This window comes from Erythrolamprus reginae, chromosome 9 (genome assembly GCF_031021105.1).
Source record: "Erythrolamprus reginae isolate rEryReg1 chromosome 9, rEryReg1.hap1, whole genome shotgun sequence".
NCBI lineage: Eukaryota > Metazoa > Chordata > Lepidosauria > Squamata > Dipsadidae > Erythrolamprus > Erythrolamprus reginae.
The window spans coordinates 30,781,248-30,806,960 of NC_091958.1; the positions used below are offsets into that span (position 1 = coordinate 30,781,248).

At 45.5% G+C, this 25,713-nt stretch overlaps 1 protein-coding gene across 1 annotated transcript in view; it reads right to left on the reverse strand.

Annotated features, from left to right (window-relative positions):
* Positions 1-25,713, reverse strand: part of RSPRY1 (ring finger and SPRY domain containing 1) — a 73,647-nt gene that overhangs the window by 27,284 nt on the left and 20,650 nt on the right. The window contains exons 3-8 of the mRNA XM_070760756.1: positions 20,338-20,390; positions 14,777-14,889; positions 12,213-12,339; positions 11,121-11,179; positions 5,542-5,608; positions 3,389-3,520 (exon numbers count right to left, since the gene is read on the reverse strand). Of these exons, the coding sequence (XP_070616857.1) occupies positions 3,389-3,520; positions 5,542-5,608; positions 11,121-11,179; positions 12,213-12,339; positions 14,777-14,889; positions 20,338-20,390 (551 nt within the window). The remainder of the gene's footprint in view (positions 1-3,388; positions 3,521-5,541; positions 5,609-11,120; positions 11,180-12,212; positions 12,340-14,776; positions 14,890-20,337; positions 20,391-25,713) is intronic.

The window sequence follows — 25,713 nt, forward strand, 5'->3', positions numbered from 1 at the left end:
AGTGGATCTTTTTGCAACCCATATCAACGCCCAGCTCCCGAGATTTTATTCCTGGTTCCCTTCACCGGGGGCAGAAAAGGTCAATCCTCTATTGTCTTCCTGGCCCCAGGGCCTTTTGTACACATTTTCCCCGACGAGCCTCATTCAGAGGGTAGTGGACAAAATACTGGAAGAAGGAGTGGAAGTTCTAATGGTGGCTCCACATTGGCCTCGCAGACCATGGTTCTCAGATCTAGTAGCCATAGTTCCCTCTAAGCTGAGCAGTGAGCCATGGCTCACTTAAAAATCATCATCAACTCAGAGTTTTTCAAATCTGCCCAGAAGCCGAGAGGGAAAGAGTGAGAGGGAAGGAGAGAGAGAGAAAGAGAGAGAAACAGATATTTATTTATTTATTTATTTATTTATTATTTCTGTGCCGCCCAGTCCCGAAGGGACTGCTGCTCAGACACTATACTTTTCCGCCCACCCCCCCAAAAAATTAGAGGGAACACTGCTAGTAGCCCTGTCAGTGTCCCCCCGTGGAGGATCCCGGATCATGACATCTCTCTCAGCCAGGGGACCTTATATCATCCAGATCCCCAGTGGTTTCAACTAACCGTCTGGCACTTGAGAGGAACAGACTGAAAAGACAACAATTACCAGACAAAGTCATTATTACTGTGCAGGCCGCTCGACGTCCCTCGACGTCCAGGATTTACCAGGCGACGTGGTCGGCCTTCTGTAACTTTTGTGCCACACAACAAATCGATCCTAGGGAGGCATCAGTGATTCCAGTTTTAGAATTCTTGCAAGCGGGGATTGATCGGGGTTTGGCCCCTAACCCTGAGGTGACAAGTGGCGGCTCTTTTGACTATTATTCAGGTGACTGAAGCCCGCTCGTTGGCACACCACCCATGGGTGAAGGACTTCATCCGAGGAGCCTCTAACAAACGCTCTCCGCCGATCCACAGGTTTCCTTCTTGGGACCTTTCACTCGTTTTACGGGCGCTCATGGGACCCCCCTTTGAGCCCCTGAAATTGATTCCTCTTCATTTGCTTTCCATTAAGACGGCCTTCCTTCTAGCGATAACTTCAGCTCGTAGAGTGTCTGAACTTTCGGCCCTATCAACTCGTCCGGACCTCTGTATCTTTTATCCGGATAGAGTCATTTTAAGGTTAGACCCCTCCTTCGTACCCAAACTGAAGTCCACCTTCCATAGGAAACAGGAACTCGTGCTTCCTGACTTCTGCACTCATGGTGACCATCTGGCAGAGCTCAGGTGCCATAAGGTCGATGTCAGACGAGCATTGAAGATCTACATTAGGAGGACTGAGCCATTCAGGAAGTCTGAAACATTGTTTGTGTCCTTTTCCCAGCACAAAATGGGACTGGGAGTGTCATCAACATCCATCAGCCGGTGGCTCCACGAATGTATCAGCGAAGCATACAAGGCAAGCCGGGGGTGACAGCCCATTTGACCCGTAGTGCAGCTACATCGGCAGCATGGTCCACACAAGCGTCCATCGAGGACATTTGCCAAGCAGCGACCTGGGTGGCTCGTCCACATTTATTCGTCATTACAAGTTGGACTCTTTCGCTTAGGCAGAGGCCGCATTTGGGAGACGAGTTCTACAGCGGGTGAGCTCTCCTCCAACAACCCTGACTCAATCCTTGCCCTCCCATGGTTCTTGATCTTTGGTATATCCCATATTGGACTCTCCTTCCAAGTGCAGTGGAGAAGAACCGTTGTACCCACCTGAACGGTCTTCTCGATGTACTGGAAGGAGAGTCCAAACCCACCTGGCATTGTTCTCGTTCAGGGTCGCCGGAGTTGGGTCCATTTAAGTTATATGTTTTCTTCATTGTTGAAAATAAATAATAATTGTTTTTCCTTACATTGCCCTCGTTTTTAAAACTGAAAGTATGGGGGCAACCAGGGGGCAGTACCTAGCTAATATGTTAATTTCTAACTCAGTCTCTACCAATTGGATTGGTAAATAACCCATGTTGGACTCTCCTTCCAATGCATCGAGAAGACCGTTCAGGTAGGTACAACGGTTCTTCTATATACATCCTATTAATATTACCGTAGCTACATTTAGATGCTGGCAAGAGAGTACTTTCAATTTACCAATTAAGAAATTCAATTTCAATGGCTTTTCATTAATGAAGGACTTCATCTTCTGAAAATTGATATGCTATTTGTTTTAAAAATGAATTAGATTATCTAAACACCATCTGCATTCAAAAGAGGACAAATGACACTGGTGTCATTTTGTATCCTTTCCCCTCCTGAGCTGAGTCTCAAATCAGTTTGTCTTTTTGGCTGACATTATTTAATCTACAAAAGAAAAGTCTAGAGAACCCAGGTTCCAGATTAAATGAAGAGTTTAAAACCTCCAATTAAAACCTCTTCTGTCAGAAAACCCAACTACTGTGTTTACCAATTAAAATAGACAAATTTATGGCTTATGTTTCATTAAGACATTTGATAAACATTGTGTAAACTGTATCTGCCGCTTTAGTTGGAATTACCAACTGTGGAGAATTGGATCTACAGCTAAATGTCCGTACAGATACTAAAGCAAAACCTTTGCAGAAATGGAGAAATGTGCTAATTTACTTGCTCCTTTATAGTAATGGATAATCCTGGTAGATTGTACTCTTTTACAATAGGAGTCTCCAAACCTGATAACTTTACGACTTATGAACTTTAACCAGTGGTGATACACAGGGTTTTTAAAAAACTACTGATTCTGTGGGCATAGCTTGGTGGGCATGGCTTGGTAAAGATACTGCAAAATCCCCATTCCCTCCCCACTCTGGGACCAGCCAGAGGTGGTATTTGCCAGTTCCCCAAATGACTCAAAGTTTCCACTACCGGTTCTCCAGAACCTGTTAGAACCTGCTGAATCTCACTCCTGACTTCAATTCCCAGAATACCTCAGCCAGCATGTTGAAGTCTACTAATTTTAAAATTGCAAAGTTTGGAGACCCTTTGCAATCTATTATTTATATTGGTCTAATTTCCCAGTTTATACTGTATTGTGCCCTAACAATCACCATTACTAATAGAATGTCAAATCTCTAACCAAGAGGATATTACATTTTAAGTGCAGATGCTAAAAACAATAAGGATTTAGAAGAATCAAAATTCTTCTACAACAGTGGTATGTCAATGAAGCTGCTGCTTCCTCGGTTTTCCTTCTCCTGCTCCATCTTACCCTTGCACATGCATACCACTTGTACACCATTCAGGAATTGCACCCCAAATGTTTGATGAAATTAACATGCAAGCTTATTTCATAAACATATTAATGTTAAGGATACTGCAAACACTAGGCATTTCTAATAACCATGCTGTTCACAAATATTATCATTTCACAGTAGAAAAATATTATTACTTACATAGATTGTCTAAACTCCACTGAGCACAGAATCCAACTTGGCGTTTTAAATAGTCTGGATTGTTTGTCCATTTCTCTAACAAAACAAGCTGATCGCTGATGCAGGTATCAGAAACTGTCATTTTATTCTCACCTAGAGTTGGAATGTGTTCACAATTATTGGGGGCGGGGGAATTGTGACCATTAAAAACCCAGCATTTCTAAGAGGAAAGAAGGCTTTTGTGCTTCTCCCCCCCTCCTCCCCACCACCATATTCCCCATTCGCATACAATATAAATTCCACTATAATCCATCAAAGCTTCAGCAACTAGTAGCTACTGGCAGACAGACTGGGCCCGAGGCCAGGAAAACAACTCCAGCTGCAGTCATCTCAGGAGCTGAATTCAGCTCAGTGGCATCTTGATTTTACTATCCATTTCTTCTTTAGGATACGCAAAGGTTTGAAAACAGACAATGTGGTCAGGCCAGAGGCACATCAGTGCTGCCACATTTCTTTTTTCTCACAAGCTTTTTTGTTAACAAACATATCAATGCATGGACAGTGTGGCACCTGGGTATCGTACATTTTAGTACAAATAAAACTAATAAAATTAAACATAATTATAACATTCAACCAACTCACATATTTCTAATTAATAATTTTTCACTTGTTGTGAGCCGCCCCGAGTCTGCGGAGAGGGGCGGCATACAAATCTAAATAATTAATTAATTAATTAATAAATAAATAAATAAATAAATAAATTTATATTAACAGGCAGTCTATCATGGGCTTTCCCAAATATGCCCATGTTACACCAACACTCCGTAGTCTGCATTGGTTGCCGATCAGTTTCCGGTCACAATTCAAAGTGTTGGTTATGACCTATAAAGCCCTTCATGGCACTGGACCAGATTATCTCAGCGACCGCCTTCTGCTGCACGAATCCCAGCGACCAGTTAGGTCCCACAGAGTGGGTCTTCTCCGGGTCCCGTCAACTAAACAATGTCGCTTGGCGGGACCCAGGGGAAGAGCCTTCTTTGTGGCAGCCCCCAGCCCCCTGGAACCAACTCCCCCAGAGATTAGAATTGCCCCCACCCTCCTTGCCTTTCGTAAGCTTCTTAAAATCCACCTCTGTCGCCAGGCATGGGGGAACTGAGATACTCTTTCCCCCTAGGCCTTTACAATTTTATGCATGGTATGTCTGTATCTATATTTGGTTTTATAATGAGGGTTTTTAACTGTTTTAATATTGGATTATTATATGCTGTTTTTATTACTGTTATTAGCCGCCCTGAGTCTACGGAGAGGGGCGGCATACAAATCTAATAAATAATAATAATAATTATTATTATTATTCAATTATTCCATATTTTCTCGCTTAAAAAATTATTATATAAATATGTAGTTCTGCCCCATTTCTTGATAATGAATTTAGGGGGAAATGGTCCTCCCCGGCACCATCAAGGATCACTAATGGATGACGTAATTTGCCACGATTCTCTGCCCCTGAAGGCCACACCCATGGGGGGGGGGGGCGAGGATTCAAAGCTCATGCTCCACAAGCCTTCCTGATTTCTCCGCCGCCATCTCCAGCGGTATGAGAGAACAGCAGGAAGGAGATCCTGACACCAATACAAATGGCTACACTGAGGCTACTGCCACCACTCTTGAACATGGCCAGGTAAGATTTCAGAAGAATGGAATAAATCCAAGCCCTGAAGACTTTCAAAAAGGCAGGTGAGGCTGGTTCTTTCCCCAGGGATTTGGGTCAGGGTGAGCAGAGCAGGCAACCAGAAGCGGTGTGCCATTGCCTCCTTCCTAGGGCAAGTGAGACTGGCTGGCTCAAGGTCACCCAGCTGCACTTCATGTGTAATGCAAGTCTCACAGCTTCCCACTTTGTAACCCAGCGCTTTAATTACTGCACTGAACTTGCTCCCTGGAGGAGCTATAATGGAATGTATTTTAGTTATGGGGTTGCATGTTATTATTTTAATTGGTTTTTAATATTTTAATGGGAGGGTTTTTTGGTATTGCTTATTTGTATGCTAGCCAAAGTCAGGCTGTTTGATTTGGGCAGCCATGTAAATGCTCAAAATACTGTAAATATCCCACATCATAATCCATTCTGGGACCTATTTTGTTTTAAACTCTGTATTTCAAATGAGCACACTTACTTGTTTGTGCAAACTTCTCCAGGGCTATTAGTGCAAAAAGCATGACTGTTGGATGAGATTGGAACTCCTAAGATGAAGAAGGAAAATTATTGCATTATTGCCTCCCCAAAGTTGTCTTCAAAAATCAAGCATTTGTTGATTTTTTTCAAGACAAGGAAAAAAGCTTGTGTGGGGAAGAAAAATTATTCTTTAACACAATAAAAATAGCCTGAAGACAAAAGTTTACTTCAAACAGCAAGGCATCAATACAAACTGCTTTCCTACACAAAAGGAAATAAGATAACTATTCTAGTTTAGCAAGTGAAAAAGCCAGAAGTTCTAGCTACAGGACACACACACGCACCATGTCAAAAAAGCTTCTTCATCTTCCAAACCATAGTTTCTGGAGAGGTAAGTTCTGCAGAGGTTCTCAACCTCTCTGGCTTTGTAGTGGAGGAGAAGGAAAGGTTGTTACTGGTAGGGGTGTGCACAAGTGCGCAAAGCACTCAACACCCGTGCAAGTAAAGCTGTGCACACCCCTGTCCACTGATTGCATGGCCTGGCTCTGAAGGGGGATGGCTCTGTGTGAGTGCCATCATTCATGCAAGATCCATGCATGCACCCCCCACCCCCTTGCCTGTTGCTCACATGACCAGATTCCAAAGGGGGGAGGGTTCTGCCTGGAATTCCTGGAAGCAGAGCTGCGTGTGTGTGCACACATGCTTGCTCACTGCTCACAGGACCCAGCTCCAAATGGGTCACGGACCCCTGACTTACATCCCATTTGCAGCCTTCAGCATCTCTTCCAGAATGCCAGAGCCACCTCAAATCTCCTTGGTTCCAATTCAGATACAGTGATCCCCCGCTCGTTGCGAGGGTTCCATTCCAGGACCCCCCGCAACGAGCGGGTTTTCGCGAAGTAGCGCTGCGGAAGTAAAAACACCATCTGCGCATGTGCAGATGGTGTTTTTACTCCCACAGCGCTAGCGAGGAGCCGAAGATTGGGGGCGGCGCGGCTGTTTTAAAACGTCGCCGCCGGCATGGGGGGCTTCCTAGCAGCCCCCCAAACCCGGGTTGGGGGTCCGGGGGGTGCTGGCAAGCCCCCCATGCCGGCGGCGACATTTTAAAACAGCCGCGCCGCCCCAAATCTTCGGCTCCTCGCTAGCGGGCAGGCAGGCGGTGGACAAGCCGTTCGCTGGCGCTGGCTCTCGGCACTTTCGAGCTGAGTCCTGGAGCGAATTCGCTTCAGGACTCAGCTCAAAAGCGCCGATAGCCAGCGCCAGCGAACGGCTTGTCCACGCTGGCTCTCGGCGCTTTCGAGCTGAGTCCGGGAGCGAATTCGCTTCAGGACTCAGCTCAAAAGCGCCGATAGCCAGCGCCAGCGAACGGCTTGTCCACGCTGGCTCTCGGCGCTTTCGAGCTGAGTCCGGGAGCGAATTCGCTTCCGGACTCAGCTCAAAAGCGCCGATAGCCAGCGCCAGCGAACGGCTTGTCCACGCTGGCTCTCGGCGCTTTCGAGCTGAGTCCTGGAGCGAATTCGCTTCAGGACTCAGCTCGAAAGCGGCGAGAATGAACGGCGTGGGCGGGCGAAGGGCGGGTGGCAGCGAGGAGTTTGCGTGGGCGGTGGGGAAACTCCTTGCTGATGCCCGCTGCTCGCCCTCCCGCCAGCAAGAGGGGGAAGACCCAGGGAAGCCGCCCAGCAGCTGATCTGCCGGGCCCCATCTACGCATGCGTGCCCATAGAAAAAAAGGGCACGCATGCGTAGATGGTGTTTTGACTTCCGGGTTCAAAAATCGCAAATTACCCTGTTCGCAATGGTTGGGGACGCAATAACCGGGGGATCACTGTACATGCATTTCTTTGGGGAAAGGTTTAAAGATTAAATGGTGGCTTTAAGGTTTTGATTCCAGGCTCACCTTCCCTGATATTATCATGTGAGGTGTTAATATTACTTTATAAGCCCTTGGTAAGGCCACACTTGGAATACTGGATGCAGTTTCGGTTGCCTCGTTGTAAAAAGGATGTTGAGACTCTAGAAAGAGTGCAGAGAAGAGCAACTAAGATGATTAGGGGACTGGAGGTTAAAACATATGAAGAATGTTTGCAGGAACTAGTACCGTATATACTCGAGAATAAGTCGAGTTTTTTAGCCCAAAAAATGGGCTGAAAAACCCGACCTCGACTTATGCTCGGGTGACTGACAAAGTCACCACAAGAGGGCGCAAGCGGGAGCCTGGCTGGCATTGCTGGCTTGGGAGGGTTGGCTCTTGCGCGCAAGCAAAGGAACCAGCCAACCACTCGAACGCCGCGCTAAAGAGGAAAAAAGCCGGTTGGCTGGGGGGGGGGGGTGGATTCTTGCTTCTTAACCGGGCAGTTGCCGCTTCTTTCGAGCTGAAGCAAAGGCAGACGGCTGTCTTTCCCTAAGCCGCTTCCTGGAGACCGCTTAGGGATATCGCTCTGGGAGAGGGGGCAACTGCCCGGTTAAGAAGCAAGAATTCACCCCCCCCCCCAGCCAACCGGCTTTTTCCCTGTTTAGCGCGGCGTTCCAGTGGTTGGCTAGTTCCTTTGCTTGCGCGCAAGAGCCAACCACTCGAACGCCGCGCTAAAGAGGGAAAAAGCCGGTTGGCTGGGGGGTGGATTCTTGCTTCTTAACCGGGCAGTTGCCCCCTCTCCCAGAGCGACATCCCTAAGCGGTCTCCAGGAAGCGGCTTAGGGAAAGACAGCCGTCTGCCTTTGTTTCAGCTCGAAAGAAGCGGCAACTGCCCGGTTAAGAAGCAAGAATCCACCCCCCCAGCCAACAGGCTTTTTTCCTCTTTAGCGCGGCGTTCGAGTGGTTGGCTCTTGTGCGCAAGCAAAGGAACAAGCCAACCACTCGAACGCCGCACTAAAGAGGAAAAAAGCCGGTTGTCTACGGGGTGGATTCTTGCTTCTTAACCGGGCAGTTGTCGCTTCTTTGGAGCTGAAGCAAAGGCAGACGGCTGTCTTTCCCTAAGCCGCTTCCTGGAGACCGTTTTAAAAGTGCGCCACTTCCCTGGGCACACTTTTAAAACGCGTCACTTACCCGGGCAGCAGGCTTCGCCTCCTCCTCCCCCGCTGCCACGCTGGGGCTTGCCCCCTGCAGCCGGGGGCGACGGGTCCGGCCTCAGCCCACTCTGCCCCAGTGTGCCCGAAGCACAAGCTTCACTTTGTCTCCCGCCGCTGCCGGGTCCCCAATGCCACCCAATCCCACTACAAGACAGCGGCAGCCCGCATCAAGACTGAGCCAGCCACCGTTACACAGGTAGGAAGAGGGTGGAGAGAGAAAGGGGGGAGAGCAAGAAAGGGGGCAAGAGTGGGGAGAGAGAAAGGGGACAAGAGAGGGGAGAAAGAGGGTGGAGAGAGAAAGAGGGGGCAAGAGAGGGGAGAAAGAGGGGGCAAGAGGGTGAAGAGAGAAAGGGGGCAAGAGGGTGGAGAGAGAAATAGGGGGCAAAAGAGGGGAGAAAGAGGGTGGAGAGAGAAAGAGGGGGCAAGAGAGGGGAGAGAGAAAGAGGGGGCAAGAGTGGGGAGAGAGAAAGAGGGGGCAAGAGAGGGGAGAGAGAAAGAGGGGGCAAGAGAGGAGAGAAAGAGGGGGAGAAAGAGAGAGAAAGCAAGAGAGAGAGAGAGAAGAGAGGAAGGAAGAGAGAGAAATGAGAGCAAAAAGGGGAAAAAAAGAGAAATGAGAAAATGATTGAGGCAGAGAATTAGAGGAAAGAGAGAGAAACAAAAGAGAGAGAGAGAGAGAAATGACTCTTGATTTAAAGCATATGGTAAAAAGCACCCAAACAATAACAGAGGAAAACCCCCCCAGCCCTCACCTGTTTTTGGAAATGGTTCAAGAGATCTATCTATCTATCTATCTATCTATCTATCTATCTATCTATCTATCTATCTATCTATCTATCTACCCATCTATCCATCCATCCATCCAATCTACCTATCTATGCTGCCCAGTCCCAAAGGGAATGCCGCTCAGGCACTATACTTTTCTGCCCACACCGAAAAAAAATCAGGGAACATTGGTAAGCACTTGCATTTTTTTTTGGCCTATACCTGCCTTGGGGGGACATATACCTGTTTACCCTCTTTTAAACTTACAGAGCTGGTTTTCTTTGAAATAAATATTCTAAAACATTTAATCTACTGATGCCTCAATTGATATAATTTTATTGTTTTCCATTTTTATAAGTTACTAGTAGCCGCTGCAATTTCCACCCTCGACTTATACTGGAGTCAATAAATTTTCCCAGGTTTTTTGTGCCAAAAGTAGGGGCCTCGACTTATAATCGGAGCGACTTATAGTCGAGTATATACGGTATGTCTAGTTTAATGAAAAGAAGGACCAGGGGAGACATGATAGCAGTGTTCCCATATCTCAGGGGTTGCCACAGAAAAGAGGGAGTCAAGCTATTCTCAAAAGCACCTGAGGGTGGAACAAGAAGCAATGGGTAGAAACTAATCAAGGAGAGAAGCAATGTAGAACTAAGGAGAAAATTCCTGGCAGTTAGAACAGTTGATCAGTGGAATAGAAGTTGCCTCCAGAAGTTGTGAATGCTCCAACACCAGAAGTTTTTAAGATGTTGCATAATCATTTGTCTGAAGTACTGTAGGGTCCCTGGCCCAAGCAGGGGTTTGGACTAGAAGACCTCCAAGGTCCCTTCAAACTCTGTTGTTATTATTATTATTACATGATGCCTGACCACCTTAAAAAATGAAAAGGTTGTTAAATGCAAATGTTGCTGGTAGAGCCGAGGTGGCGCAGTGGGTAGAGTGCAGTACTGCAGGCCACTAAAACTGACTGCTAGATCCGTAGGTCAGCGGTTCAAATCTCATCATCGGCTCAAGGTTGACTCAGCTTTCCATCCTTCCGAGGTGGGTAAATGAGGACCAGGATTGTGGGGGCAATAGGCCGGCTCTGTTAAAGAATGCTATTGCTAACAGATTGTCTAAGGAGAAGGGCGGCATTAAAAAATTGAATGAATCTATCTATCTATCTATCTATCTATCTATCTATCTATCTATCTATCTATCTATCCTTCCTATCTATCCTACCTATCTATCTATCTATATTTCTCTACAGCTAAAATTATAGTGATTCACAACTTTTATTTAGAATTACATGTAAAAATTCACCGAAAGCAAAAATAGGGTTGTGGATCAAGCAAGCATGATATTTATGTTTTGCCCAAGAAAATACATTACTAGTTATGTGATTGTTTCACTAAATGATAACATTTAAAATGTCCTATAGACAGCTGGACTGCTAGTCCATCCAGCAAACAAAAACACTATTAATTGCTTTAGTAGAAGCTTTTGAAAGGTTTGGTGGTAACCAGGTAGAGACTGAAGGGATGTTGGTGTCTTAAGCAAACATGCTGACTTCTGAACTGTGGCTCTTCTCTCCTTCTTTACCAAAGCCCGTCAACCTTCACTGTGCCACTGAAAAATAGCTGCGATGGCTAGACACACCATGCTGGGGCTTCCTTTTTTTAGGGACACAAGACTAAATGAGATCAGGGCATAGAAATCCCTTCAGATGTTAACACACACAAATACTTAGCATACTGATTTATTTTGGTACTCACCAAGCTCTGCAATAAGTACTCCAAGATTCCTTGGCTGAGTAAACCTACACTTGCAGGGCCTGTAAAAACACTAAAAATGAAATACGTGCATCGAAGTGCTGTTTTACATTGTTTATGAAGTCTCTTCAGAAAGGTTTAGGCTCCTGTGCTGCCTTTTCAGTTACCTTCTTTTGCAGAAGGAATATGCATGCAAGCATATAAGACATAGCTTCAAAAATAGTATTGACTGGGGTCAATGATGGCAAAGCTTTTTTGGTATGCGTGCCAAAAGGATGTGTGTGCAGGTGCTAGCACGCCCCCCCCCATGCCCTCCCCCCCAGGCATGCGTATCCCCCTATGCATGTGCACAATCCTCCCCCGTCCTCGCGCATGCACACAGGCTTCACTGAAATCTGAGACGGCCCAAGCGGGCAAGCCAGAAGTTCAGAAAAAGGGACTTCCACTTTGCCCGTTGGGCTGTTTTTTGCACACCGGAGGCTTTAGGAAGGTGAAACGGCCTTCTCCAAGGCCAAAGATCAGCTGGCTAGTGTGCACATGCACACTAGAGCTGATATAGGGCAATGCCTCGTGTGCCCACTGATAGGGCTCCATGTGTCACCTGTGCCACAGGTGCCATAGGTTCGCCATCACTGGGCTAGGTTTTCTCTCTCCCTAGTTAAGCAATGCATCAAGTGATTTACATAACACCTCCAGTTTTGTCTGTCCTTCTAAAAAGGCTGGTTAAATTCAGGAGGGACATTTTGTTTCCCCCCTTCCTTCTGACAAAACAAATTCTACACTTCCCCTTTGTAGAAGGGAGAGTCAAAGGAAGAACAGGAGCCTATATGTAAATATCGCACTCCTACCATTCATAAACCACTGTGCTGCCTTCTGGCAAATGGCACCAGGGATTACAAATTAATTTAAAGAGATTAAAACAGTGTCATGCCATCTGAAAGATGCTTCATGATCAGATGTCTAATTATAGACAATATATTTATTACAGATTAGGAGGGGTTGGAAGTGTAAAACCTAGAAACAACAGTGGTATGTGGAGAAGTTCTGAATTGTAACCTCCCCAAAGAGATATAAAAGTCATCCCAGAATTCTTACCTGCAAGCTTTTCTGCCAAACAACCCAGGACTGCAGTAGTATTCCGATGTTTGGCAGGATGACAGGCATCCTGGAGAGCCACTGCTCCATTTAAATTTAATATCTCTGTCAATTTCTGCAATGCATCCTACACAGGAAAAGGAGCAGGCTGTTGAATGTCAGATCATCAAAAGAAACGTTACATTCCATTCCTATCTTAGTACCGTATAAGGTAACCTATCTATACTTAAATGGGCACAAACTGAACTTGAAATAACGCTTGATCCTAACAAGCACTGAAATTGCACCAACAAAATTTATTAATGAATGAATAAATGAGTGAATTAAAAAGAAAAAACAAACAAACATCAACAAAAATCCTCAAAGGGCAGGTTCAATGGACCCTTGAATCTTTTTCTGCCATCCATTTTCTATGTTTCTATGAAATCAGAAAATCAAGTTTCTTTTCTTTTTTGGAGAGACTTTCCTTAAGACCACTTTCCAATGCAGACAACAAGATACCGAACAGTGATGACTCACATTTAACTAGAAATCACAAGATTGAAGGAATCTGAGAAACACTGTTTAAACACCTGAAAAGTACAGCCCATTGTGCTTCAAGCAAACATAATTAATTTGCATTGTAAAACAAATATACAGTGGAACCCCGACATAAGAGCTGCTCTACTTAAGAGCAACTCGAGATAAGAGCTGGGAGGGGAGAGATATTTTTGTTCTACTTACAAGCCCAAATTCGAGATACAAGCACCAAGGAGCTGTCTCCTGAAGCCAAACGCTAACTTCCGCGTTCGGCTTCAGGAGACAGCTGCGAAGCGGCGCGCGTGTTTTAAAAGGTTGCAGCCGGCCTGGGGGGCTCGGGGGGGTGCTTGCAGCTTTCTTTCTTGCTCTTTTTCTTTCTCTCTTTTACCTTCCCTTCCTCTATTTCTTCTTTTCTTTCTCCTTCCCACCTTCTTCCCTCCCTCCCTCCCTTCACTCATTCCTCTCTTACTCTCCCCTTTCATAAGTTTCCTTGCTTCCTTCCTCTGTTCCTGTCCCTTCCCCCTTTCTTTCTTTCTTTCTTTCTTTCTTTCTTGCTCTTTTTCTTTCTCTCTTTTACCTTCCCTTCCTCTATTTCTTCTTTTCTTTCTCCTTCCCATCTTCTTCCCTCCCTCCCTCCCTTCACTCATTCCTCTCTTACTCTCCCCTTTCATAAGTTTCCTTGCTTCCTTCCTCTGTTCCTGTCCCTTCCCTCTTTCCTTCCTTCCTTCCCACCCTCCGTCCATTCATTCACCCATTCCTCTCTTGATCGCTTAAAGCCGGTCCCTGGTGCAAAAAGGGTTGGGGACCTCTGTCCTACAGGATTGGGTGGCAGAGAAGTTGAACATATGTAAATTTAAAAGTTTAAGAAAGTTTACAAGTTAAGTGAAAGAAACTTCATTATTCATTTATATGTACATGTACATTTCTTCATTAAAAACATGTCTTTCTGCATAATTTAGACTAACTTTGTGAGTTTTTTGAGGGCTGGAACCAATTAAAATTATTTACATTAATTCCTATGGGGAAAAGTCGTTCGAGATAAGAGCTGCTCGACTTAAGAGCCCAGGTCCGGAACGAATTAAACTCGTATCTCGAGGTACCACTGTAATTAAGTTTTATATATGAAAGTCACAAATAAGAAAACAAACACACCAGTCTGGATGATGTCTGTTAACCTTGTCCCTATATTGGCTGTCACTGTGGATTGTGGACTGAAGCAAAAGATCAGCAATTTGGAGAAAACTGATATACACAATATAATTGCATTATAAGCAGCTAGCAAATGTAACCATTTAGAAACTGCTTCAAACATCTACCATTTTTGCTTTTATATATAGATTGATAGTGTTTGTGAAATTACATGTTCAAATACAGCATTAGCAATCATATACTCAATTCTAATTATCTAAAATTTAGTTCTATTTTTTCAGAGCAGATAAATTTTAGAGCATTTTATAATAGAATTATCAACTTTTCAAAGAAAAAAAATACAAAATTGGAAGCAGTTGTTCTTAGATTCCTATTATTGGACTGCAAATGCTTTTGATATTTTAATATTACGAGAAAAAACATAGATATAAGATCTACAGCAATAGGATATAAAAACAGCGAAGAATTAACATGAACAATTAGTGACGATAGATTAATTAAAATGAATAATATAATATAGAATTTGGAAAATTAATTATATAAACCATATTTGTATGTTTAGCATTACTGAGACCACATTACACTGGGACCTATTATGAAAGATACATATTGTATTGCTTAATATCAAATTGGTTTTGCCAGAACACATGGTTTGAGTCACTGGTTTTTTATTATTTTTTTCTGAATTTGTATACAAGTTATATTTTTGATATAAAACTGACAAACATTTCCCATTCAACCACACTGATGTATTTTATTCATATGAGACCTGCACTTTTTTAAAAGCACACTTCTAAAGGAGATTAAAATCAAGGCAATTAAAATAGAGTTTTAAAACGGCTGCTTTTTAAAATTTCATCGGGTATTTATTTGACCAATCTGTATATTTAACTTACTTTGGTTGGTAATGGGCACTCATCCAAGAGTAAAGTTATAACAGCTGGTCCCAAGGGGTCTTCTAATGGAATAACTCTTATTAAGGACTGGACAACTTCCAGCCATCCTTCATCTGTGAACCACCAAAGAATCAAAGCAAATATCTTAACTTAAAGAAATAAAGAGACATACCACTAATAAAAAAACAGGATTTCATCAGCATTTGAGTAATTCAATGGGTCAAATTGTCTCAGACATGTGTTAAAAATAAAACAATCTTGGCTGTTGATCCAGAATGGAATAGCAGGACAAAATTAGGCCTCTTGGAGTCATAACAAATACTCGTAATGCCTGAACGGAATTTCAGGGCAAATTTTAACTTGAACAAAACACAGCTACACAATATTGTGGAACTCAAGATGCTTTGGGCAGACGGTTCTACAGACAAAACTTGACATTTTCTACAGGTGAAACACACACAATACGTTGTGGAGCAAAATATTCCCCACTGCACTCAATGCATCTTATTAAATTGCAAGACTACGGTATTTTGTGAATGAGTTTCCACAATTACAACAAAATGCTTACAACATGTTAGCAGTAGCACTTTTTAACAGAGCCAGGTCCTCATTTTTATGCCGCCCTTCTCCTGAGACTCAGGGCGGCTTATTAACAGAGCCAGCCTCTTGCCCCCACAATCTGGGTCCTCATTTGACCCACCTCGGAAGGATGGAAGACTGAGTCAACCTTGAGCCGGTGATGAGATTTGAACCGCTGACCTACAGATCTCTCAGCTTCAGTGGCCTGCAGTACTGCACTCTGCCTGCTGCGCCACCCCGGCCCTCAATTCCTGCAGTCAGAATCTGCTTTCTTTAGTGTGTATGGGATGGAAAGGCTTATCTCCATTTTCCATCTCATTTGTTACATTTACAGATAGTCCTCAACTTACGACCACAATTGAGAGCCCAAAGTTTCTGTTGAGACATTTGCTAAGTTAGTTTTGCTCCATTTTACGACCTTCCTAGCCACCATTGTTAAGTGAATCACTGTTGATGATAAGTTAGGAATATGGTTGTTACAGCATGTGAATCTGGATTCCCCATTGACACAAAAGGGGTGAATCACGTGACCTTTGGAGAAAGCAATGGTTGTAAGTAGGAACCAGTTGCCAAGCATCTGGATTTGGACAACGTGATCATGAGGATGCTACAAAGGTTGCAACTGTGAAAAAGGGCCATAAGACGTTGTAACTTTGAACAGACACTACACGAACTGTTGTCAGTTGAGAACTACCTGTACATCATTTATTTATTTATTTATTTATTTATTTATTATTTGGATTTGTATGCCGCCCCTCTCCGAAGACTCGGGGCGGCTCACAACAAGTGTAAAACAAATCATAAATAATTCAATTAATTAAAATATTTAAAGATTTAAAAAACCCCATATACTAACAGACACACACACAGGCATACCATGTATAAATTAAATGTGCCCAGGGGGAGATGTTTAGTTCCCCCATGCCTGACGGCAAAGGTGGGTTTTGAGGAGTTTACGGAAGGCAGGAAGAGTAGGGGCAGTTCTGATCTCCGGGGGGAGTTGGTTCCAGAGAGTCGGTGCCGCCACAGAGAAGGCTCTCCCCCTGGGGCCCGCCAACCGACATTGTTTAGTTGACGGGACCCGGAGGAGGCCCACTCTGTGGGACCTAATCGGTCGCTGGGATTCGTGCGGCAGAAGGCGGTCTCGGAGATATTCTGGTCCGATGCCATGAAGGGCTTTAAAGGTCATAACCAACACTTTGAATTGTGACCGGAAACTGATCGGCAGCCAATGCAGACTGCGGAGTGATGGTGAAACATGGGCATACCTGGGTAAGCCCATGACTGCTCTCGCAGCTGCATTCTGCACGATCTGAAGTTTCCGAACACTTTTCAAAGGTAGCCCCATGTAGAGAGCATTACAGTAGTCGAACCTCGAGGTGATGAGGGCATGAGTGACTGTGAGCAATGAGTCCCGGTCCAGATAGGGCCGCAACTGGTGCACCAGGCAAACCTGGGCAAACGTCCCCCTCGCCACAGCTGAGAGATGGTTTTCTAATGTGAGCTGTGGATCGAGGAGGACGCCCAAGTTGCGAACCCTCTCTGAGGGGGTCAGTAATTCCCCCCCCAGGGTAATGGACGGACAGATGGGATTGTCCTTGGGAGGCAGAACCCACAGCCACTCCGTCTTATCCGGGTTGAGTTTGAGTCTGTTGACACCCATCCAGGCCCCAACAGCCTCCAGGCACCGGCACATCACTTCCGCCGCTTCGTTGACTGGGCATGGGGTGGAGATGTAAAGCTGGGTATCATCGGCATATTGATGATACCTCACCCCATGTCCTTGGATGATCTCACCCAGCGGTTTCATGTAGATGTTAAATAGCAAGGGGGAGAGGACCGACCCCTGAGGCACTCCACAAGGGAGAGACCTCGGAGCCGACCTCTGACCCCCCACTAACACCGACTGCGACCGGCCAGAGAGGTAGGAGGAGAACCACTGAAGCACAGTGCCTCCCACCCCCAACCCCTCCAACCGGTGCAGAAGGATACCATGGTCGATGGTATCGAAAGCCGCTGAGAGATCGAGGAGCACCAGGACAGAGGATAAACCCCTGTCCCGGGCCCGCCAGAGATCATCCATCAACGCGACCAAAGCGGTTTCCGTGCTGTAACCGGGCCTGAAACCCGACTGCTGGGGACCTAGATAATCGGCTTCTTCCAAGGACCGCTGGAGCTGGAGTGCCACCACCTTCTCAACAACCTTCCCCATAAAGGGAAGGTTGGAGACTGGACGATAGTTGTTAAGTACGGCTGGGTCCAGGGAAGGCTTCTTGAGGAGGGGGCGCACAAGCGCTTCTTTATAGAGTGTTGGAAAAACTCCCCTCCCCAAGGAAGCGTTGGTGATCTCCTGGGCCCAGCTCCGTGTCACCTCCCTGCTGGCCGAGACCAACCAGGAGGGACACGGATCCAGTAGACAGGTGGCGGAACTCACAGCTCCAATGACCTTGTCCACTTCATCAGGTGTCACCAGATCAAACTCTTCCCAGACAGGTGGACAAGTACGTGCCCCAGTCACCTCGACTGACTCATTGTCAGTCGACTCTGTTTTACAATTGGAGTCCTGTTCAGGAGCTCAAGGAGATGTCTCTTCTTGCTTTTTGCCCAAAACAATAATGCCATAACTTACGTTGGGCTGAGAGAGTGAATTATCCAAAGAGAGGATTTTGTCCCTTGCCAAAGGCCACAAGAATTTTGGGCTTTGGCAAAGGACAAAATTCAAACACATTGACTCCCAAATGTCATTTTAAAAACCCCAGACTCTGTATGATGTTTTAATGGGAGTTAAAGATAAAAAAATACATTGCTTCACCCTAAATTGGAGATAGAACACGCACCCAAGAGTCATACTCAAATAGACATTCTTTCTATTCAAATCAGAGACAATCATAAAGTCATAAATGGGAACTTTAAACATTCACATGCTGTAAGAATTGCTGCAATCACTTTAGCCAGGAAGAGTGTTTTTATCTGGCCTCATCTCCCAGTTCAGAGATGGCAGATCTTTTTTGCCTGGGATGCCAAAAGGGTGCACGCGCATATGCTCACCCCCATAATGCAATCCCAGTGCATGCGTACAGCCCCCATGCTGATCCCCCACGTATGCACATGACACCCCCCATGCGCTGTCTCTCCGCGCATGTGCACAGGCCTCACTGAAGCCTCCAGACTTCCGGCAGGCCCCTTGCGCTGTTTTTAGTTTCCCCCGGGGGTTAGAAAAACCTCCGAACTTCCGGCTGGGCTGTTTTTCGCTGTTCCCAGATTTCTGCCAGCTTTCCTGGACCCTGTGGATGACAACTTCCGGTTGTCCCGTTGGGCCATTTTTCGCCACCCCCAAGGTTCAGCAGGCCAAACAGCCAGCCCAAAATCAGATGGCGCTGACGGCCTCACGTGCCCTCAGATATGGCCATAGGTTTTCCATCACTGTCCTAGTTCCTTCTTAAGGGGAAAACAGAAGAAAAAAAATTGATGATGCGAGTTTTTGCAAAGCACACTGCAGGATCAGGAAATAATGAAGACTCTCCCGACTTAAACTGCTTTCCTGCTTTCAACACGATAACAGCTTATATTTAGAATGGTTACATGCAATATGTACGATCACTACAGCATTGAGTAGAGAAAGCACAGGCAGGTAGTAGGTAGGCTTCAACTTATACCAGTCGCTTAGTGACTGAGGCCCCAATAGATCCCCCAAAAGGTATTCATAACCTGCTTCTGGAGTTCTCCCCCCGCTCACATAAGGGCCTTGCATTTACAGCCATCTGCCGTGTCCTGTGACCACATGACCATTTCTAGTTTTTCCAAAAACTGCACTTCTCTTTTTTTGGGGGGGGGGGGCAAAAACACCCCATTAGCAAGCAATGGGTTCATTTAACGACTATGGCATTCACTTAACAACCACTGCAAAAATGTTCATAAAATTGCTGGTCAGCGGATGGCCTGCTTTATCTATCAGATTTATGATCACAATGAGAGGCTTCACTGTGGTTGCAAAGTCAAGGACTACCCGTATCAAGGTGTGTGTTTGTGTAGGTATCGGATATGGTTTCCCATAAGATATTATGCTACCAAACTTCAAGATTTTATGAGCAGTTTCCAGTTTCTCCAACTGATCTTGGGATAGAATAGTGTAGGATAGGATAGAATAATGTAGACTTCTTGCAACTGGGCCAAGCAATCAAGTACTTAATAGGCACAGCAGCTTGGGGAAAATCTAGAAGTATCCGTAGACCCTGGAGGTCTTCTCTGCTCCTGCAAACCTTATTGTTTTTTAATTACAATGTTTTTTTCCATTTAGAAGGAAAGTATGTAGCTACTCCTCTGGTGATTCCAAGATGAATTACTGTATTTTTCAGAGTATAACACGCACCTTTGTCCTCCCTAAAAAAAGCTGAAAATTTGGGTGTTCAGAAAATATTCTGAACATAGCTTTTTCAAAGTTTCCCCCCCCCAGTCCTAACGAGGTGCTAGCAATCTTCCCAGCTTGCAGGATTTTTTCATTGCTACTCCAAAAAAGGTTTTTTTCAGGCCTACGTTTTTTGCAGCCTTGCTTTCATTGCTACTTGCTCCGAAAAAGGTTATTTTTCAGCCCTAACCAGGGGATAAAATAATGTGCTGAAGCTGACCAGACTAAGGATGCTAGCCACACAAATAGCTGGTAGGTAGATTTTTTCCCCTATTTTCCACCCCCACAACTAAGGTGTGTCTTATATTCCGGTGCGTCTTATACTCCCAAAAATATGGTAGTCAATCACAGTAGAAATAAAGTAAGTCAGCCAGCAGGCTGATTTCCCCCCCCAGTGACATGATTAATAAATTTAGACAGATTAAACATGTATGCTTATAATTATCAAAGAAATCATTATTTTATTTTACCAAGACAGAGGTAGTAACTTCACATAATAAACACACACTTCTTTCCAGAGTGGAAAGTTTATTTCGACAAAGAACAATTGAAGTGCCACCCAACAGAAAGGAAATACCTGTTTCTGCCATTTCATGCAAGGTCATCATCGAATAAGGAGGTTCCTGATCACTAAAAGAAAGGGGGGGAGGGAGGAAAAAAACCCTTGTTAATTATTACTGAGTTGGTACATTTCTACCTGCCCGCATTAAATGAAAAACATTACAGGTAAGTCAGGTAGTCCTCAACTTATAACCACAATTCAGTCCCAAATTTTCGTTGCTAAGCAAGACAGTTGTTAAGTGAGCTATGGCCCATTTTTCAACCATTCTTACCACAATCTGATCCAGGACATGCTCCTGGAGGAGGAGGCTGACACAATGAGGGTGTTCCCCTCTCAGAAATGTGCCCAGTCAGGTTTCAGGTGCTGCACCAGCCGCAACACCAGGGACGGGGTGGAGGAGTGGCTACTATAGTCCGAAAGACCTTTAACCCTCGCAGGATCCCTGCGCCCGAAATAGTCAGCTGTGAGTGTCTCCTCCTGAAGTTGGACCTCAGGGTTCAGGCGAGCTTGTGGTTAACGCACCAGCCTCCCAGCTGCTTTGGAACAGCCCTGCCTGCGCTGCTCAAGATGGCAGCAAAGTTGGCGGTAGAGTTCCCCAGACTGATGGTCCTGGCTTTTCTCTCGGGATAGTGGACACATGATCTGAACTTAAGGGGCACAGATGACTTTCCCTCGTCATGGTCAGATCATTTCCTGATGAGGCTTGACTTTAAGAGGCCAATCCTTCACTACAGCGAGGCAGAGCCAATTAGATGGTTCTGCCCCAGGAGCCTGATGGACCCGCTCGGCTACCAAAGGGAGCTTGGGGAAATACTGATTCCCTTGTCCGCAGTCTGGCAGAGTCCCCAGTGTCTGCCTGGAGCAGGGCGATATCTGGGGCTCCGGATTGAATTGCGCCTGTTCGACCTCTCCGTGGCAGTGGATCCCGAAGAGCTCCTTGGTTCACCAAGGAACTTTGGGAGATGAAATGCCAGAAGAGACGTCTAGAGCCACGCTGGAGGGCCAGTAAATCTGAGTCCGACCAAGCACTACTAAGAGGACTAGTAGTGTATTAGGACTTATCCAATGGCAATAAGGGCAGCAAAATGTGCATATTTTTCCTCTCTTATTGCGTCTGCAGATTCTCGCCTGGCCGCCCTGTTTAGGGTGACCCACTCCCTCCTTGATGTGGAAAGAGCGGAAGATCCCTTGCAGGGCAGAGCAGAATTTGTTCAGCTTCTGATGGACAAAATCTCTCAGATTTGGGTAGAAAACAGACCCAGGAAACTACAGACCAATTAGCCTAACACTTATTCCTGGGAAAATACTAGAAAAGACAATCAAGAAACAGATCTGTCACCACCTTGAGTCGAACAACGTAATAACCACCAGCCAATACGGATTTGTCAGAAACAAATCATGCCAAACCAACCTCATTTCATTCTTTGACACTGTGACCAAATCAATTTATCAGAGAAATACAGTGGACTTAATATACCTATACTTTAGCAAAGCATTCAACAAGGTGGACCACAACCTACTACTCTCCAAAGTAAAGAAGAGTGGGATTGACAGTAACACTACAAGATGGATTGAAAACTGGCTGACCAATCGCACTCAACGAGTAGTCCTCAATGGGACTAAGTCCACATGGAAAGAAGTAGGCAGCGGGGTACCACAGGGATCAGTCCTAGGCCCAGTACTCTTTAACATATTTATCAATGACCTAGACGAGGGAATAGAGGGGGAATTAATTAAATTCGCAGATGACACCAAACTGGTAGGAGTGGCCAATACCCCAGAGGATAGGCTCAGGATACAGAAAGATTTAGACAGACTTGTACAGTGAGCCCAAACAAACAAAATGAAGTTCAATGTAGGGAAAAGTAAAATCTTGCACCTAGGTTAAAAAAAACCCCAAAACATACATATAAACTATGCAAAACCACACGCACCATAAGTGACTGTGAAAGGGATCTTGGAGTCTTGGCGGATAACCAACTAAACATGAGCCAGCAATGTACAGCAGCAGCTAAAAAAGCCAACACAATCCTAAACTGCATGAACAGGGGGATACACTCCAAGACTAGAGAGGTAATAATATCACTCTATAATGCCCTGGTCAGACCGCACCTGGAGTATTGCATTCAGTTCTGGGTCAGAGCCCCATGCCAACCGGCTGCTCCAGCTCTCTGGACCATGCCCACCCCTGCTGATCCTCCGTTCACTGTTTCTTCTTGGCGTGGACACTGCCCTGGAAAGAAGAGGCGCAGGGAGCCCCCGCCCACCATCCCCAGGCTGAAGGGACCTGAGTGATGTCTGCACTCCCCACCCCTTCTACATGTTGCTGTTGCGCGAGGTAAAGAGGTAAAGTGGGGGGAGTGAGAGGGGGAGGGAATGAGAGAGAAAGGGAGAAAGAGAGAGAAATGAGAGAAAATGATGGAGGGAAAGAATAAGGGAGATAGGAAAAAATAAGGGAGAAAAAATAGAGGCAAATCAGAGAGAAGGGAGAGAGAAATGAGAAAGAGAGAGAGAATGAGAGAGGGAGAAGAGGGAAACAATTGAGAGAGAGAAGGGAGAGAAATAAAAAGGGAGAGGAAGAGGAAAGAGAGCGAAAAAAGAGAAATGAGAGCAAAAATGGAGAAACAAATGAGAGAGAAGGGGGAGAGGTACACAGAAATGAGAGAGACCTGGAGGGGGAGAATGAAAGAGAGGGAAAAGAGGGAAAAGAGAGAGAGAGAAGTGGAGAGAAAGAAAAGGGAAAGAGAGGGAGGGAAAGAGAGAAGTGGAGACGAAGGAAGGAGGGAGGGAGGGAGGGAAGGAAGGAGAAATGGAGGGAACAAGGAAGGAAGGAATGAAGGAAGGAAGGAAGGAAGGAAGGAGAATGAAATGAATGGAGGGACGGAGGAAGGAAGGACTTTTTTGGGGGGGGTCTCTCTCAACATACATTCAAACAATACAGTGTACCGTCTAATTTTCCATGAATAAAATGTGATATTTTGTTAGTAACTAATATCAATCATCAAAAAAGTTGCAAAAGTTTTATTTCTAATTCTGTCATCCAATTACATACATTTTCTTTTAATTAAATTCCCTCCTTAATGTTCAAGGCTCCCCTCAAAGGGACATAAACAGTATCGGTACACGGTACAGGTTCCGCCAGAAATCTGACGACATCTAAGGGTTGCAATGAAGAAAAAAGGTTCTCTTGTCAACTATCCAGCTAATTCTTACATCATGCTTTCATCAAAAAACTTAAAGCAGCAGGTACATCTAAGCCTTTTATCCTTATAACAATTCTGCTAGTTTTCTCCTACAATGGAGGACATTTACTAGTACTAGCTTACAAAATAACTTAAGTGCAGGACCTCGGGCAGGCAACACAGCTCAATTGTGAGCCTTTAGAACAGCTAACGTGATAGGATTATTTGGGGGATGAAAGAGGATAATCTTTCGGGAACTTGAATTCCATGGAGGGATAATTGGAGCTACTTGAAATTAACTGCCATTCAAGCTACTGCTATGGAGACCAGAATAACTATTACAAGCTGTTTATCCAAGGATGTGCCGCCACCCCTCCCCAAAAGATGGCTTAGTACAATTTTGTGAAAAATGAGTCTCTTTTTTTCCAACAAAAGACCGATAGAAATAGGAACAGAATTAGCCAATGAAAGGATTTCATAAAGAGCACCAGTGGAATGTACAGTATGACATTGATATTCTGCCTGTCTTTAATTAGAGAACTCAAAGGAGAATAGGCACAGTTGCCTGACTGTCTTACACCCTTATATGAGGAACAGCCAGCACGGTCATCTTTGCTTCAGTGAAGTTACAATATTGTGTGCCTCCCAAACATGCCCAGGGTGCTCCGTTCATTGCCAGAAAAGACACAAGAGGTACAGAATGGCTGATAAAGGATGATCATCTAAAGAATTAGGACGGCTTTTCGGAAACAAACTTCTGGCTGGGCCATTTTTGCTGCCCCCAGGCTTCAGGAGTCCAGAGGCTTCAGTGAGGCCTATGCGCATGTGCAGGTGGTAGTGTATGTGTGGGGTTATACACATGTGCAGGCTGTAGTGTATGTGTGGAGTTGTGTGCATGTGTGGGGGGGCAGCACAGGGTGTGTGCACACATGCTCAGGGAGAGGGCATGGGTGTGGGCACACATGTGCACAGCCCCTTTTGGCACGTGAGCCAAAAAGGTTCACCATCACTGATCTAGTATTTGGTGCTTATGATTCTAATACAGTGGTACCTCAAGATACGAACCCCTCGTCTTACGAACAACTCGTGATACGAACCTGGGGTTCAGAAAAATTTTGCCTCTTCTTACGAACTTTTTTCGAGTTACGAACCGGCGTTCGGAGACTGCTGGGAAGCCGCGCAGCTGTTTTAAAAGGTGACAGCCGGGCGGCGGGGCTTCCCAGAAGCCTCCCGAACGCCGGTTCGTAACTCGAACAAAGTTCGTAAGAAGAGGCAAAATTTTTCTGAACCCCAGGTTCGGTTCGGGAGGTTGCTGGGAAGCCCCCCAGCCCGGCTGTCACCTTTTAAAACAGCCGTGCCGCTTCCCAGCTGTCTCCCGAAGCCGAACGCGGAAGTTCGGCTTTAGCGTTCGGCTTCAGGTGACAGCTGGGAAGCGGCGCAGCTGTTTTAAAAGGTCGCAGCCGGCCTGGGGGGCTTCCCAGCACCCCCACGAACCACGAACCCGGGTTCGGGGGGGTGCTGGCAAGCCCCCCAGGCCGGCTGCGACCTTTTAAAACAGCCGCGCCGCTTCCCAGCTGTCTCCTGAAGCCGAACGCCAAAGCTGAACTTCCGCGTTCAGCGTCAGGAGACAGCGGGGAAGCGGCGCGGCTGTTTTAAAAGGTCGCAGCCGGCCTGGGGGGCTTGCCAGCACCCCCCGAACCCCGAACCCTGGTTCGGGGGGGTGCTGGGAAGCCCCCCAGGCCGGCTGTCACCTTTTAAAACAGCCGCGCGGCTTCCCAGCAGTCGCCGAAAGCCGTTTTTTTGCGGGGGGTTTTTTGGTTGCACGGATTAATTGACTTTACATTGTTTCCTATGGGAAACAATATTTCGTCTTACGAACCTTTCGTCTTACGAACCTCCTCCTTGCACTAATTAAGTTCGTATCATGAGGTATTACTGTATTAGTGATAAGCATGTCATCATGATAAGAGACACTCAAATACAATCTCCATTATCTAGTCTTCTTTTTAAACCCCAAGCTGCTTTGCACTCTTCCTTCTCAATCACTTCTTTTTTGTAACATATCTATTACATCGTCTAGAAACCAGTGCAATAGTGATACGGTACAGACTCTGCACCTCTACGGTTTAAAGAAAAAGTTTTCTTTGTTAAACTTGACTTTTGGTGACTGGATACGTACACACCCTATACCTTTTTGGCAATAAAATAG